Raw genomic sequence first — 15016 nt, 5'->3', positions numbered from 1 at the left:
ATGCAACAAAATCATCAAAAGCTGTTCTGAACCCACAACTCATCAGGACTGGTTGAGCTTTTATATTGCAGCATTTGTTGCTTTGCACACTGGTGCAATAATTCAGTAAAACAGGCTCAGGTGGGTAATGATGCATGTCAGAACAGCCGCCCTCACTATTTCCATCCTATACAACACATGTAGACACATGCCTAGACAGATAGACAGCCTGAAAAGGTTTATTCTTAGAATAACAGCCTTCTAAAAGAAAAGGCTTCTTATTCTGAACATTTTCAATAAAAATGATTGAATGCTAAAGTGTAGTACCATAATATATTTTCAAATTTGCTGGGTTATTTGTTTTAGAGATTCAACTGTTTTGTTTGTTTTTTTACTTCATTTAAAACAAAAATTAAATTAAAAATAAATAATTAATAAAAAAAAAATAACTGGTTATTTTAAATGTAGGTGTTTATGTGTCAGTGTGTCTCACCTGCAGTGACCCTGTAGACATCTTCCCCACCTTTTATCTTACAGCAGATTGTCAGATTAGGTGTTCTCCTCTTTTCCCCTCTTATAGATCACTGTGACCTTTGCCATAGTCTTCGGTGTCATCCTGTACCGTATTAGTATTAAGGCAGCATTGCACATGAGCACCTACCCTGCAGCACGCTACAACATTCGAGCCACCGTCAAAACCACCGCTGCCATCATCAACCTTATCATCATCATCATTTTAGATGAAATCTACGCCGCCATTGCCCGCTGGCTCACGGCACTGGGTGAGGCACATTTCACTGTTGAAACACAAATCAAGCATTTGTTACTGACTGTAGATTGACTGGATCATTCTCATACCAAGCAGGGAAGAGAGAACAATAGTAAAACGTAAAGCTTATATCTTTGTTTCATGTTTGATATTAAATAAAAGTTAAGTAAAGAAAGTGCTTCATCAGTTTGCATATGAAATGCATGCATTCTACAACATTCTGGAAAAGAATAAGAATAATAATAAGTAGAATACATCTTCCTTTTACAAATGAAAAGCTTAATTCATAACCAATAAAATGCACTTTTGCTCAGTTCAAAACATCCAGGGGTTTTTCTTCTACAGCCTTACTTAGTCTGGTATGATCAGCAGCTTATAGAGGCAAATGTCAGCTAATGCTAGCCAACTTTATATTATGCTATGATGTTCATGAGTCAGTTTGTTGACTTTCTACTTGTGCTACTATTACACTGATTTAGCATGTCACAGATAAACAATATAATAGCTTTATCAAAAATAAATAATAAAAATGAGTCATCACACAGTTCCTCACCAAAAGAATTTTTTGTCTCCTGCTTGTGGTTGTATTCCACAAGCTTGTGTTCAGGTCGGCTTATGATTATGTCTTTAAAGCAACTGAGTCAAAAGAATATTGGGAAAAGAAAATTCAACATGCCGTTAGGCTGTAATCACCACTTGTGACCACAGTTGTTCAGCAGTAGTTACAAAATCTCACTTTAAGCATTTTTTTACACTTACAGCAAAGTGCTACATTTGAAAACGCAAACTTGAATTTTAAAATAAAAACACATGAATGGCTAATGAAGGGAAGTACAACCAAACATGTAAAGACCATCAATTTCATTTCATGTTGTGTCAACTTTTTCAGAGGTTCCAAAGACAGACAAGAGCTTTGAACAGCGCCTGATCTTCAAAACTTTTGTTTTGAAGTTTGTCAATGCCTTCACACCCATTGTCTATTTGGCCTTTTTCAGGGGCAGGTAAGAAAACAACCTCTAACTGTTCCATTTTTTCACATTTTCATGTTATTTTATACACAGTTTCTGTGGATCATTAATTATTCAAATACGCTAATCTATTACTGCTTTCACCTACCATTTCTTAGCCACATAATACAATATGGTGTACCATGAGTATGTTTGTACTGTATCAACTGATAGGCTTACAGCATGTGATGGTTGTGTTTGGTCCACAGACTTGTTGGGCGGCCAGGAAACTACCTGTATGTTGTTGGATCGTACAGAATGGAAGAGGTAATTCACACTAAACATAGTGCAATTTAAAAGTTTAGGCTGTTATTCTAAATTTTTCTCAACTAGTGCAGTGCCTGTTCAAAATGTGCCTGTTTGGAATGGGCCAATTTCTCAATACTTAGAGAGAACAGTGCCTGTTCCCTAAACACCTCTCATGCAGACTATTGGTATACGCTGCAATTAACTGATGCTACTGAGGCTTTTTTCTTACATGACAGTAAAAAAAGTCAGCAAGTTGAGAAGTTCAGACCTCCTCAACAGCCAGAAAATACTTGTCTGTTCTTTATCTAGACTGTGGTTTTCTCTTTTGTTCCATTTTGGAAAAACCTTCCACCAGTTAGCATGGACACCTTAGTTATGATGACATCACACACGGATACGCCCTGATTATCTGAGATAACAGTGCTGACTCCTAAATGTCAGATTTGAAAAACTGATCAGATTAGCTTGCAGTCTAAAAAATAGTGTGCTCCTCACTGACTATTTTTCAGTTAACTTTCAGTTAACTAACTTTAATTTTGATTATAATTATGCATTTTCAAACATGACTTTCAAATTTTGAGAACACATTAAAATAGTTTATGAGTTTTGTAGTACATCCTGTATACACTAATGGCATGTGAAATCTTAAAATAATTAAATGTTTACATGTTTTAAATTTTATTATTGGCAACCCTGAACTTCCATAAACATTAAGCTTCTGCCTTTGTACCCCAGTATGAACTGGTTTTGGTCTACTTCTGCACTTATTTTAACTTCTCTCTTCACTTTGAACTCTTTAAAGTATCATCCTCCCTCTATGTCCCCCTGCCTCTATTTGATTTCCTGTCACTTTCTGACACTTCTTCAATTTCTTTCTCTCCAGTGTGCCCATGCAGGCTGCCTCATGGAGTTATGTATCCAGTTGTGTATCACCATGCTCGGCAAGCAGCTCATCCAGAACAACTTGTTCGAGATTGGCATACCGTGAGTGCAGAGCATACACCATGCAGCATGCTCAAAACGTAAACTTCCCATGACTCCAACACACAGAACAAGCCGCATACAGTAACTACAAAAGCTTTCAGCATAGATCATAATACGTGGGTTCAGCAAGGCATAGAACAAATTATGCACACCCACTCAGTTGTACTTGCATCTGAGAGGAATCATTTGAAGGCCTGTCTGGTTTTCAGATTCTCTTCACCTGGGAACTAGACGACACCTTGCTGAACTCTTTCAGCCTGCAATTTTCTCTGTCTCTGTCCTCTCATCCTTGCAGTGCACTGGACAGTAAAAAGTTATAACACTGTAATGTTGCAGTAATACATGCAGTAATATCCAAGTCTGTCATCTTGTTTGATATTAACCAATTACTGCAGAACATGACCCAAGCAGCATCAATGTGATCCAAAATTAGAAAATATACCTGCTCACTTTCTTGCCAAGTGTGAGATGGGATGATAACTATCAATCAGAGCTGCAGTCTGGACGTGGTTAGCCTAGCTTAGCATAAAGATTTAAAGCAGGGGGAAACTGCTAGCCTACCTCTGTCCAAAGTTAAGAGCTCACTTACCAACACCTTTAAAGCTGAGTAATTAACATATAATAAGTTATCTGTTTAATTCATTCATAAACAAAAATGTAGAAATGAGAATTTGTGGTTCAAGGGGGCGTTGAATGTTGGAACTATTTCTTGACAGACAACATCTGTCCATCCTTCTACTTCTGTGCAGCATCTCTGGAAAGTTACTGCGTCGTTTGTTATAGCTAGGCTAGCTATTTCTTGCTGCTTTCAGTCTTTATGCTAAGCTAAGCCAATTGCCGCTTGGCTCCAGCTCCATATTTAAAGGTCTTTCCCACAAATGTAGCAACTGTGACCTTATGGGTCATGCTAACTTTGTACTGGCCAGACCTCCTCCATTGTAGGGATTCAGGAAAACAAGAATTCGTAAAAACAAGATATATTGGGACAAGCTGCGCAAACCTCCTGAAGCTTTCCAAATAAACATGATTTTTACATTAATCAATTGAAATGCTGACTTTCATTGTCCTCATACTGTATTCTAAGGAAACCCCAAAAGCTGCAGTGCAATGACAAATTATCTAATGGATTATTCTGGGGACGATCACGAGTTTTCCCTTTAAACTTCTGTAAAAGTACAATGATTGAAAATGTACTGTATATTTAATATTGAAAAAAGACCCAAAATGCCCCAAGAGCAGTAAAAAGAGAAACTATTTTACTTCTGTGGTTATTTGTTGTTGTTTGTACAGGAAGCTGAAGAAACTGCTCCGAAAGAGGAAGTCGGACTTGGACTCAAAGCAAGAAGAGGAGCTGAACAAAACAATGCATCGGCATGAAAAAGACCACATCCTGGGTCCCTTTGTTGGCCTCAGCCCTGAGTACATGGAAATGAGTGAGTCATCTGCTAATAGTCATCTGCAGTCTAATCCTAAAGTCCTAATTCTGAGCTTCCTCCTCATTCTTATAGCTGACACATTTGTTTAATGTGCCAGGTGTTTGCTAATAGAATAAACAAGCAGCAATTCTCATATTTATCTCTTCTATGAGAATCAACTACTCTGATTCAAAGATGATGCTGGAGAGATGCATGTGCTCTCTGTTAACATCAGCCCTTTTAACACTATAACCTTTGCACATCATGTCATGTTAAGGTCAAAACTAACAAGCATAATAGCTGTAACCACTTTGAAATCATAATCTTAATACACAGCTTCTATGTATCAACAAACACATTCAGTCATGCCTGTTTCTCTGCTCTTGCTTCATGTCTGACCGTTGCTTGACATTGTAAATGCCAGCTCGTGTCAGCACAATTTGTTGGCTTCATAGAATAAACTAGCAAACATATTTGTCTGATAAAAAACAACTGCTATAGCACACAAACTAATCTCCATGTTGAAGTACGCTGTGTTGACCTTTAAGTTAACAAAAAATCCAATTTCATAACACGCAGTGTCAGTCAGTGATGTGGAAACCTTGGCCAGACCATGCTTCACGCACAGCAGAGATTTATATGCATGCATGCATGTGTGTGTGTGTGTGTGTGTGTGTGTGTTTAATGAAGATAAGTAGATTAAAGCGTCCTTGTTTTAATGTGGCTGGTGAAAGCTCATGATTGTTGCAACCATATAATTGCTCCTTAAGGATCTACATTAATAAGCAGTTGATCCATTCATCCCACTAGAGGGGAAGAGATCTATGTGATAAATACTGGCTGAGGCTTATCATCTTAGCAAACATCCCAATACCACTGAGAAAATTAAAGCTGCATCAAGTTCAACACTCTTATTCTTTTGCGTCAATATTTAAGGTTACTGCAGTAACTGCATTCCATTTGGGTATTGAACATTTTTAACTGTGTCTGGTAGCACGTAATGTCTCTGTGCTGGCCAGTCAGTGAACCTTGAGTTAAAGGATAAGGCTGGTGAAAAGACCAATACCAACAATAAATTCATCCTACTAACAAGTATTGTGTGTGTATCCAAAGTCTGATATATTTTATTCCTCTGTGTTGTAGACTAGTTGCTACAGTAGTTTGTTTAGAAACGGCTCCAAAGAGTAAAAACAGTGATAAGATAGTAACCTGCCACTGCACGTGCACAGAAACACGGTTCCATTTACAGAGCTGCACTAGCTTGTTTTGCCACATATCACAATGTCTTGACTTTGTACTGAAGTTTTTGGAAATATGTATATTGTAGTACATGTTATGTAGCACAACAAGATAGTGATGCTCTGCAAAAGGAACCACGTTGGAACACTGATAAGTTTTTAATAGTTTTTGGATAACTACGGCTTTATCAGACTTTAGATACACACACAATACTTGAAAGTAGGATGGTTTGGCTCTGCACATGAGATTTGTTGACAATAAGAAAAATATAGAAAATTCCCAGCCTTATCTTTTAAGCTTGTCTTTGTGATACAGTGTCTTAGCAAAAAAAATGATTGCAGTCTTTCACAATTTACATTGTGTTTCACTGCAAATAACATTTGAACATGTGAAGAAGGACAGCACCAGAGATGAATGACAAGTCCAATGATGACAAAACCTGCCTCCACCCTCTTTTCTAAACAGAGCCACAAAACCAATCACTTCACAAATGGCTCAGCATTGATTGTCATAACTGTGAACAGCGGTGAGTCAGATCTGACAAACTATTTGGTGCAAAGTGCAACATACAGTAGCTGACAGTGAAGCAAATAAGGAGCATCAGTGTGGGTTACACTGCAGAGTCTGTCTGATATAAAGTAGCATATCGATCATTTCACTTCTGTTTAATTGAGTATTGATTGAATCACTATTGCATTTTTTTTGTATGTGCAGTATTTGAAAATGTCATGAATAACCACTTCAAAGCGACACTAGTCAATTTTTATATTTACAATGGATCAAATGACTGTGTGTAATGTGAAAGGGATCCTTAGTGACAAACCTACAGAGAATTATAATCCAACTGTGCAGTTCCTCTTTCGCTCTATTGAGCTTTTTAGCCTATTTTTGCTCATTATTTTGGTTTTCTGGCTCACAAATTCTGTTCTCATCAACATAATTTCCAGTAGCAGCACACAGCTGGAAAAAAACTGGATGAACCCACTGCACACTAACCGCCTAGCACCAAATAAGTTATCAGGTGACCAAAAACATGGCTCCAAATAGCTCCATGTCTGCTAGCTGTGTAAATGGGTAATTATTGCCAACACACTTGCTTTTAAAGGTGATAATAAGTCACTTTTCAGCTGACTCTACTGTTAGTCTGATAATTAACTTCACTTCATTCATTCAGGCTTCATGTTCAGCTGATTTCTTGTTGTTTTGCCCTAGTGGCGTATTCATCCCAGAGTCATTTTCAGTCAGCGTAGAAGTTGTGGTAGTGATTGCTAGGAACAGTTAACTGTTTTCCACATAAATTAAATAAATCTGTTGTTTTAAGAGTTATTTGTGTTAGTTGACTTACAACAGCTGCTCTACACTTAACAACATTTTTCTGTCGCTATCATTCATGGATGTAGCTATGTAGCTAGCTATGTCAGAAGATATCATCCCCATTCTTAATCACACCAACTAACAACTGATTGATCAACTATTTTTCCAACCAGTGGAAACATCCATCAGTGAGCCTGACACCAGACCCGTTTGAATCACTGAAGAAATCTGAGATGTGGGCAGCAATTCAGATGTCTGGGACCTGGCAACTATACTGCCCCTTAGTGGCCAAAAAATAAATGAATGTAGCTTTAAATCAACTGAAATTTCTGCCTGTGGTGCAGCTCTGTACTGCAAATCTCTTTTGTAGTGCTCTAGCGACTCCATCCATATTATCCAACAGAAAATCTATAGAGCTCCAGGGGTACTCAGCTGAACATGTACACAGACAAACAGAAATGAAGCAGTTTTGCAGGTTTGATTATTTTAAATGCATGTAGTAGTAAACAGTGGATTAGAGTGTGAGATCAGGAAGGCAGTGGAGCATTTAGGCATATTTTTGGCACCACTCTGATATTTCCTCAAGGTAGAAGTAGAATAGTATTGAATAACTTACTACTGTTGTGTTTGTTTTACTGAGTTTTACAGTGAGCAGTGATAAAGGGGCTTTAGAGCAAACAGAATGTTAGACCTTGTGTTGATTTTGGCCTTCTAGGTATTTGATTGCACTATAACTAACTATCTATCATCAGCTATCTGCAGGTTTACTGCACAATGTCAATATCTCTGTCTGTTTTATATGTTGTATATCAGTTGTACCATTTCATGTGTCATGTGCTGTGTTGAGTGATAGCATCAGATTTTATTTCACTCAAAATAGGTGGTTGACAGTCAAGTGTTCCACAACTGTCTGCCCAGTTGTTTAAAAGATAATGTGCTTATTCAGTAACTTTCACAACTGCTCATTACGCCTGTCTTCTCTTTCTTTAGTCATCCAGTTTGGGATGGTGACTCTTTTCGTGGCCTCCTTCCCTCTGGCTCCACTATTCGCTCTTCTGAATAACATCATAGAGATTCGCCTGGATGCTAAGAAGTTTGTTATGGAACTGCGCAGGCCGATTGCAGTCAAAGCCAAAGACATTGGTAGGTGTCCACCACCCCCGCCCAAAATAAACTGAGAAACAGTTTTCTCCAATGTGCTGCTTATTCCTCTGAATGTTTTCAGCTTCATCGCTCTCATCAGTGGGGATTCAATAATACAAATTACACTACCTTACACAAAACAAACTCCAATTCTCAATTCAAGTTGAAAACGTTGATGTCATCACAAATTTGGAACACCTTCCAAATTTGTGACGACACACTGAAGGTGTTACACACACTGGTGACACTGGCGACTTAGGTGCCAGATGATTTTAATATGAACATCAATTACAGCACAGAACAGTGTTGAAGCATGAATACAGGGCTTGTAGCTGTTGCTATCAAAAACACAAAATACTGAACTGTGTAATCGGTGCTCGGCCCCGCTGTCAGAGGGATGTAACTCACTCATACGAAACAATTACAGCGATGCAGTTAATGATATTACATAACCATTACTGCCATCTACTGGCCAAAACTGATATCATATTAGAACGAGTAATCTATGATAAGATAATGATAGAAGCTAATGTAATAATAATAATAACATGACCCTTAACATACTGGGATGTCATTATGATATGATAATTTAATAATTGCAAAGGTAGTGATTCTTGAACATCAAAGCATCTGTAAATGTACCAGATATAGGGCATTTACAGGTGTAAACCAGTACACTTTTTAAGTCCTTTACTTACCTTTCATTTAACATGCATCTCACATTCATAACAACCTACCTGTAACATTCCTACAACAAAACATGCCATTGTCTGTCTGCCTCTGATCCTCAGAGTGTTTGTGCCATCTAGTGGTGGCTGGTCCTTACTGACCCCATACTTTATCAGCATGTTGAAGCCAATGATTTGATTATAATGAAGGATCATCTCTCTTTTTGCAGGTATCTGGTACAACCTCTTAAGAGGCCTCAGCAAGGTAGCAGTCATCGTTAATGTAAGTCTTTACAGTCACTCCACAGATGTGCTTGCAAAACATGCTGAAGCTGATCTGAAACAAATAATGCTCCAAAACAGAGCTGGGAAATGACGGTTTAGTCAGCATCAGCTTATGGAGTTCTTTTCATCTGTAAATCAAGAAAACAAGAAGGAGACACAGTTTTACCTAATCATTCAATTTCTGTCCTCAGGCCTTTGTCATTTCCTTCACCTCCGACTTCATCCCACGGCTCGTGTACCAGTACATGTACAGCCCTGACGGCACCATGCACGGCTTCGTCAATCACACTCTGTCTTACTTCAATGTCAGTGACTTTCAGCCAGGCACAGACCCTCTCCAGCCAATGCACCTGGGCTACAAGGTAGAAATATGCAGGTAAGATGTCAATTTACAGCTGGGTGGACTTGATTTGGAACTAAGATTATTATTCTATCGGGACAATATTTTGTCCATTTAAAATTGACCTTTTTTTGCCAATATCCCCCAATAAATGATTTATTATCTCTCATAGACCCCTATTGCATTTGCTAACATGATGATCTGATTTTTATGGGGAATATAATATGGACATCTGACAAATTGTGAAGCATCAAATGAAACCTTTTTAAATATGTTTTGAAAATAATCATATTTTCAGGTATAAAGACTACAGAGAGCCTCCCTGGTCCAGCACACCATATGAACTCTCCAAGGAGTTTTGGGCTGTTTTGGCAGCCCGTCTCGCCTTCGTTGTTGTCTTTCAGGTTCGCAACAACACACATATATTGCTCAATTAGATAATGTTCACTCACTTTTGTCATTCATATTGTATGTAGGCAAAGAAACAAACATGCAACCAAGTCATTTGATCAATCTATGGCCTCTGAGTGAAATATAGGGTAATTAATTTAGTGAAAATATAATCGATGGATCTGTTCTTAAAACAAGACGGCAAAATATTATTACCCTAAAATGAAATTTCCACATCATGGGTACAACTATCACTAACCCACATGAATTATTTTTTACTGGTGTATATTTTTCACCATCAGCTCTTTGTCTGTAAAACAGGACAGAGAATATTTACTATCTTTACTTTATAGATTACAGTTTTACTCATACAAACGCTCAATTGTGTAAAGCCTGTATATGGAAGCCCATTCCCACCAGGAAAATAAATCATTCGGTAAATTGTGACCTGCCAAACGACTGCAGCTGAAAATTAGCTATAAGCTAACTCTGGTACAATACATCAAATGTATTGTCAATTGTCTTATTATTATCAATTGTATTATTATTTTTATCAATAATAATTTCAATAATAATTATTAATGTTTATTAATTATCAGTAGTTTTATTTTAATCATTCATAGCTTTTAATCTATTAAGATTCCTGACAGGAAGAGGCCTCTAATACTGATAATCATAAAAGAAAAAATGAAAAAAAAAAAAAAAATTCAAAGAACCCTAGTCAAAGGCTAAGTAAAATACAGGAAGGATGCAATGTCTTATTTTTTTTATTGACTCATTACTTATTTGCAGTATTTTAGAAGCTCATCTTACCCAGATAGCTAGTGTTAACTGGGGAAAAAGAAAAATTGATTTAAGATAATTCATTATTACATTGTTACTGTAGGTTAGCAGCAAAAACACTGGACTGCATAGCTAACTGCTTTCCTATGCGTTTTCGTTTAACGGGGTGCTATTAACTTTTGAAGAAATAACACAATTCATAAGTGATATAATACCCACTTGTTCAATTCAGTACACTGCTATTATAGCCTTAGTTGGTCTGGTATGACCAGTAGCTAATATTAGCTAATGTTAGCAAACTACAAATAGATACTGATGTGCTACTGACTACTACTTATTACTGAGCCAGTGTTAATTAATGAGCTTTAGAGGTGTTACTAGGTGTGTTTTTGAATTTTAGACAGAGCCAGCTAGCTTAGATAGTAACCTTCACTCCATAGTCATCACAGACATGAGACTGGTATCAATCTTCTCATCGATCTCTAGGCAAGAAAGCATATAAGTGTTTTTTTTACAAAAAGGTTGAACTATTCCTTAAGTGTGGTTCTCTGGTTCTTTTACTATAGAAGTTTAATTTAAACAATCATTTTCTCTGCCTATGCGATGATAGTGTCGTAGAGGTGTATTAATGTGCTCTCTCTTCCTTCGTCCTGCTCAGAACGTGGTGATGCTCATGAGTGACTTTGTGGACTGGCTGATCCCAGACATCCCCAAGGACATCAGCCTCCAGATCCACAAGGAGAAGATCCTCATGGTGGAGCTCTTCATGAAGGAGGAGCAGGGCAAGAGGCTCGCAGCACGGGACAACCACAACCAGGACAACTACACTTCTCCCTCATCCGCCAACCACAGCCCCGCACAGCCCCGCTCACGGCCAGTGTCACATGCAAACTGCTGTTGAACTGCCAGCTACCAATGTCCAGGAAAACAAATACACAACCTGTAAACGAAATAACTGCTTGCAGCCAGCTGGTAAAGGTTAAGTTATCCATTAAACAGCAAAGCTTTTACTGCATTCACATTATTTGGGAATATCTGCAGGAATCACCTGGTATTTACAACCTGCGACTTGGACGTGTTCACATTAGAATCCCTTCACCTTAGAAACCTCTTTTCAACACTTTTCCCATGTTGCGGTGTTACAGTGTCAACCATTAACCAAAAATCCAGCAACTAGTTAGACAATAAAATGCCATAGGTTTTGTGATCACAAAACATTATAAGTTGGATGTATTTGAAAGGAACAAGCCATTAGCTTCATTTACTTGGCAGGAATTTGGGAGAGAAAACAGAGCCAAAACCCACCTGGAATCTAATGTGAATCACGTTCTCAAGGAGCGAGCTCATCTCTCCCACGGGACATGAACGCAGCTTTTGTACAGAAGACAGCCTCCAGCAATCCGTCCAAATGGTCCTGCTGAGCAGAATTTCCTCCTTTCCTCAGTAAGATGCAAGGCAAAAGAAGATCTTCTACTCTGTCTTGCTATTGTAAAGCTCAGATAGGCCCTTTTTTTGCACAATTATATACAAATGCAGGAACTTACAAATGTACATTTTTGAATATGCATTATGGTAAGGCACATGTGCTTTGCTTGTTGGCATGGATCGCAAGTTTTGGACAACTGTCTGCATAAAGCAGCTTGTTGATTTGTACTATTCTCTTGTAGAAGCACCATATTGCTCACTTTTTTTTTACTTTCTGAGTACGAACAAACAGCCTAACAGTGCTCAGTGGCATTATTCCTGGAAGCACAAGTCACATTATTATTCATTCCAATGAACTGGAAGTCTTAACGCTGCAATTGGCAAGAGTTATGCTATAAACACAAAGTGATGTCATGATTACATAGGAGTGCTCCATCTCACCTTGTTGAGATGCTGTACATACTTACTGTATGTCTTATTTACTCTTACTAACCTCCTCTGGTATTGGGTATAGAGAGCAATGTTTTCTACACATGAAGTTGTGAATTGAAAATAATTCCAGAAGTGTTACTTAAAATGCATTATGTAATTTTCTTTGGCTACCTGGGGGCAGCAGAAGCTGATAATACAGCATCTGATACATTATCTCCCTATACAGTTATAATACATTTTAGCAAATGATTATTTACACATTCAACACACAGTAACGTTAACATTCATTTGGTGTCATGTTTCTGGCTTTTCAGCTAAGACAGCTAATGAGCAGAAAAAAATATGTGGCTTTTCAGCTGCTAGATTTTGGACTTGACACAAACTAATGTCTAACTTTGTCTGCCATTTTGTATTGTGCAGGTGGCATACAGTGTGTTCATCTGGGCTGATCAGCTGAAACCAGCCTCCTGCTTCTGCAGGAAACAAGGTCAATTATGAGTTTGCGCCAAAAAACAAAACAACAAATTAAAATGCTCAGTAGAGCTGAGAGGAACTAGAGGATGAAAATCCTCCGTGGGTTCATCACTACCAGCAACACCTTTGACACTGCACATAGTCATTTGATCCACTGTTAATATAAAAAATGCTTAGTGCAGCTTGAAATAACTGCAACCAAGCTCTACATTCACAGGAATCTGGACTCACCAACATTTAGTGTTTTTCCTCTCTCATCCACCTGAGGCAGAGTGCAGGTTACTGATGTCACCTGTCAAAGTACAGCTTTAAATAGCCCAAGAGATGACTGGTTGTTTTCGTTTCACTGATAAAGATCATAAAAGCCATACAAACCTGTGCATATAAGCTGCTCAGCTTCATTTATTGGAGGTTCCTGTTCCACATGCAGCAGCTCATAATGATCTTTGGTAGTTAGCGTAGAGAGTTTGCAACTGTAAATGAAATTAAAATGTCCATTTCAAATGTATGTTTAATCATTTACCGCTGACAGATTTAAGGCTTTTTTATTGAAAATGGAAGTGAATGTAGTCATGTTTAAAGTCACGTGCAGTGGTACGTGTGTATAGCATTAACAGTGTGTGCCATCGTGCTCATATGACATCCGAAAATTGCATCTTGGAACAAATGGGATTGAGGAATCTTGCCTATCCATTTGGGATTTTAATTTAATGGGACTTGTTTTTGCAAAGGTTGGGATTTGCAACTTCTTTACGTTGCAGGAAAGCAATGCCAGTGTCTTACTCATAAGCACTACAGTGACTGTTGTTGAGTGAGGCGGCAGCGTTACTGACTCACTTTCCCTGCCTTGTCTTCGCCCAGCTGCAGCAGGGGTTCAAACCGTTGACTGATTGTCTTCACTGGCACAGTTTTCATACAAAGGGATACAGTGTACCTGAAAAGGCAGCACAGTTTCAATATTATTATCTTGCCTTATATTTACCTTATAAATCCTTAGGCATTTTCATAAAGCTACAAGTAAAACTATTCAAGCACAAAGACTGAATTATATTTCTTTATGTATCTATGTGTATCAAACTGCAAAAACATATGGAGGTGACTGGATATCAGTACTGTAGACTGAAATGTGCAGTCTGCACTCAGTGTGTGTGAAATCTTGTGCCCTGCTGTAGATGTGTAGAACTACCCCAAATGTAAGCCCTCAACCCAGACTGATAGAATGTACTGTTCAATTTTTTAATTTTCAGTGATATATATTCACTTTTAGGTCAAAATGTTGTATATCTGTTGTCATGACAATGCATTTAGTGTATTTAATGTGTTGAAAGGGTTTTATTAGCCCACAGGGGACCACAGATCCATCTACTAGAGTTACAAGACTTTCACAGTGACAGTGGTATCTTATTTTATTAATTTTAATTCATAATTTAATGTACTAGAAACTATCGATATGGACCTATTCCTCTGTATCTTGGAAGGTACCTGGGAAAACATCCTCTAATACAAAAAAAAAAAGACATCTTATCACAAAAGACAGTACTTTTTGGGATACAACTTGCTCTTTTGAGCAATAACTGCACATGTTATTTTTACCAAATGTTAACGCTGTTAATACTGTATATGTAAGTAGGGTTAGTGTTGATATTCAGTGATAGATTAAGTGCTGCCGATAACCTGATGTCACATGTGGAGACCTTCATGGGATGTCGCCTGTCCTGCCGTCTGTTGCCATGTTGTATTTACAGCATCAATAAAACACTACGAGTTGTGACTATGTCTAAATGTCTATTATAATGTATGTCAAAGCACATTGAGTGAGTGTATATGCATGTATAACCAACTTGTCTGTCTCTGATATTTTGAGTCTTTTTTTGTTTAAACTCTAACTGCAAATAAATTAAATATGACCTGCCTTGAGTGGAGACATTTATATAAAAAAACAACAAATACTCTCTTGTAATTACATTTATAATTAATCTTCCCATGGAGCTGGAAAGGGGAAATAATGTTAAAGAAATGACATATGTCCACATTCACTTATATAATATATACAGTAGACGGTGCTAGAGTGTGTAAAGCAAATGTAATAGACGGTGCTAGAGTGTGTAAAGCAAATGTAA

The 15016-nt window shown here is 37.8% G+C and overlaps 1 protein-coding gene across 3 annotated transcripts in view; it reads left to right on the top strand.

Annotated features, from left to right (window-relative positions):
• ano1a (anoctamin 1, calcium activated chloride channel a) overlaps nucleotides 1–14808 on the top strand; it is a 67347-nt gene extending 52539 nt beyond the window's left edge. For all 3 annotated transcript variants that reach the window (XM_044354045.1, XM_044353959.1, XM_044353886.1), the window contains 10 exons: nucleotides 560–761; nucleotides 1638–1749; nucleotides 1965–2022; nucleotides 2888–2988; nucleotides 4279–4421; nucleotides 7947–8099; nucleotides 8998–9050; nucleotides 9244–9428; nucleotides 9691–9796; nucleotides 11224–14808. In XM_044354045.1, the coding sequence (XP_044209980.1) occupies nucleotides 560–761; nucleotides 1638–1749; nucleotides 1965–2022; nucleotides 2888–2988; nucleotides 4279–4421; nucleotides 7947–8099; nucleotides 8998–9050; nucleotides 9244–9428; nucleotides 9691–9796; nucleotides 11224–11466 (1356 nt within the window). In that variant the 3' untranslated portion in view covers nucleotides 11467–14808. The remainder of the gene's footprint in view (nucleotides 1–559; nucleotides 762–1637; nucleotides 1750–1964; nucleotides 2023–2887; nucleotides 2989–4278; nucleotides 4422–7946; nucleotides 8100–8997; nucleotides 9051–9243; nucleotides 9429–9690; nucleotides 9797–11223) is intronic.
• Nucleotides 14809–15016: the final 208 nt, after the last annotated feature.

This window comes from Thunnus albacares, chromosome 1 (assembly GCF_914725855.1).
Source record: "Thunnus albacares chromosome 1, fThuAlb1.1, whole genome shotgun sequence".
Classification (NCBI taxonomy): domain Eukaryota; kingdom Metazoa; phylum Chordata; class Actinopteri; order Scombriformes; family Scombridae; genus Thunnus; species Thunnus albacares.
This window is presented reverse-complemented; position numbering and strand designations above follow the sequence as displayed.